Source organism: Meleagris gallopavo, unplaced genomic scaffold, assembly GCF_000146605.3.
Source record: "Meleagris gallopavo isolate NT-WF06-2002-E0010 breed Aviagen turkey brand Nicholas breeding stock unplaced genomic scaffold, Turkey_5.1 ChrUn_random_7180001858578, whole genome shotgun sequence".
Taxonomy (NCBI): Eukaryota; Metazoa; Chordata; class Aves; order Galliformes; family Phasianidae; genus Meleagris; species Meleagris gallopavo.
The window spans coordinates 1-1,263 of NW_011124510.1; the positions used below are offsets into that span (position 1 = coordinate 1).

The following is a 1,263-nucleotide window of genomic DNA, read 5'->3' on the forward strand; positions in this document are numbered from 1 at the left end:
CTGCCTCTAGGTGCCCCCAAAATCCCCTTCACGTCCCCATTGCCCCCCCACTGCCTCTAGGTGCCCTCAATGTCCCCTTTGCTGTCCCCGCTCTCCTCCTCCACGTCCCCACAACCCCCACAGCCACCCCTGACCACGCGGAACGCAGCTCCGTGTCCCGGCACCACAACGTCAGCCACCCCCACCGCCCACCCCCTGCTCTCCTCCTGCCTTTGGGGGTCCTCGCTCAGCCCCCTCCACACCCCCTCGTCCCCTTCACGCTCAAAGAGATCCCCTGCCACCACCACCGTCCCCGCATCCGTCCCGCGCACCACCACGCTGACGTGGGCCCTCACGTGGCCCGGGGTGGCCACGACCTCAACAAACCCCGGGTGAGGGGCGTAAGGGACCCCCCGATCCAACCCGTTGGGTAAGAAGACCCCATCCCCGCAGCTGAGGTCGAACCCCACTAAAAGAGCAGCGGAAGGGAAAAGGTTGAGGTTCCCCACGTGATCCGAGTGGCCGTGGGTGCACAGCACGTGGGTGACGTCCCGTGGGGAAACCCCAAGGGCTTCCAGGTCATCCAGGAGGCGCCGACGTCCCCACGGCCCCCCCGTGTCCACCAGGGCGGTGACGGGACCCCCACGCACCAGGGTGATGGAGCAGTCGGCCTCGAAGCTCCCGTCGGCTCTGGGACGGCTGAAGCCCTCCTGGAGGATGGTGAGGCTGTAGGGGGATCCCGGGATCTGTCGGGATCCCAGCGGGGCGGTCCGGACGGTGGGGAACATGGCGGGGGTCTCGGGGAGCTGCAAACGGGGGTGGCCGAAACCCCGGTGTTCATCCCGCTGAGGAGCCCCGTTCACCCGGCGGGTCCCCCACTGTCCCCCGAGACCCCAACGGTTCCCCCGTTGACCCCACAGGTCTTCCCGTGGCCCCGCTGGTCCCCCCCCATTGCCCCCTTGGACCCCAAAAGTCTTCCCCTTGCCTCCAGCAGTCTGTCCCATTGCCCCCCTTGACCCCAATGGTCTCTCCCATTGCCCCCCCCCACGGCTCCAGTGGTCTCTCCCATTGCCTCCCTTAACCCCAAAGCTCTTCCCCACAACCCCAGTGGTCTCCCCTACTGCCCACCTTGACCCCAAAAGTCTTCCCCACAACCCCACTGGTCTCTCCCATTGCCCCCCTTGACCCCACAGTTCTTCCCCACAACCCCACTGGTCTCTCCCATTGCCCCCCTTAACCCCAATGATCTTTCCCTTGCCCCCAACAACCCCAATGGTCTCCCCC

General features: G+C 66.7%; 1 protein-coding gene across 1 annotated transcript; it reads right to left on the bottom strand.

The window, feature by feature from the left end:
- Nucleotides 1–6: 6 nt before the first annotated feature.
- Nucleotides 7–1,151, bottom strand: MBLAC1 (metallo-beta-lactamase domain containing 1). Its single transcript, XM_010726856.3, has one exon. The coding sequence runs from the start codon at nt 981–983 to the stop codon at nt 57–59; it is 927 nt and encodes a 308-aa protein (XP_010725158.2). The 5' UTR covers nt 984–1,151; the 3' UTR covers nt 7–56.
- Between the last annotated feature and the right edge of the window lie 112 nt (nt 1,152–1,263).

Bases quoted from the DNA above. Each gene is read 5' to 3' on its own strand.
- MBLAC1 (XM_010726856.3), bottom strand. From the start codon at position 983: ATGGGACAGACTGCTGGAGGCAAGGGGAAGACTTTTGGGGTCCAAGGG.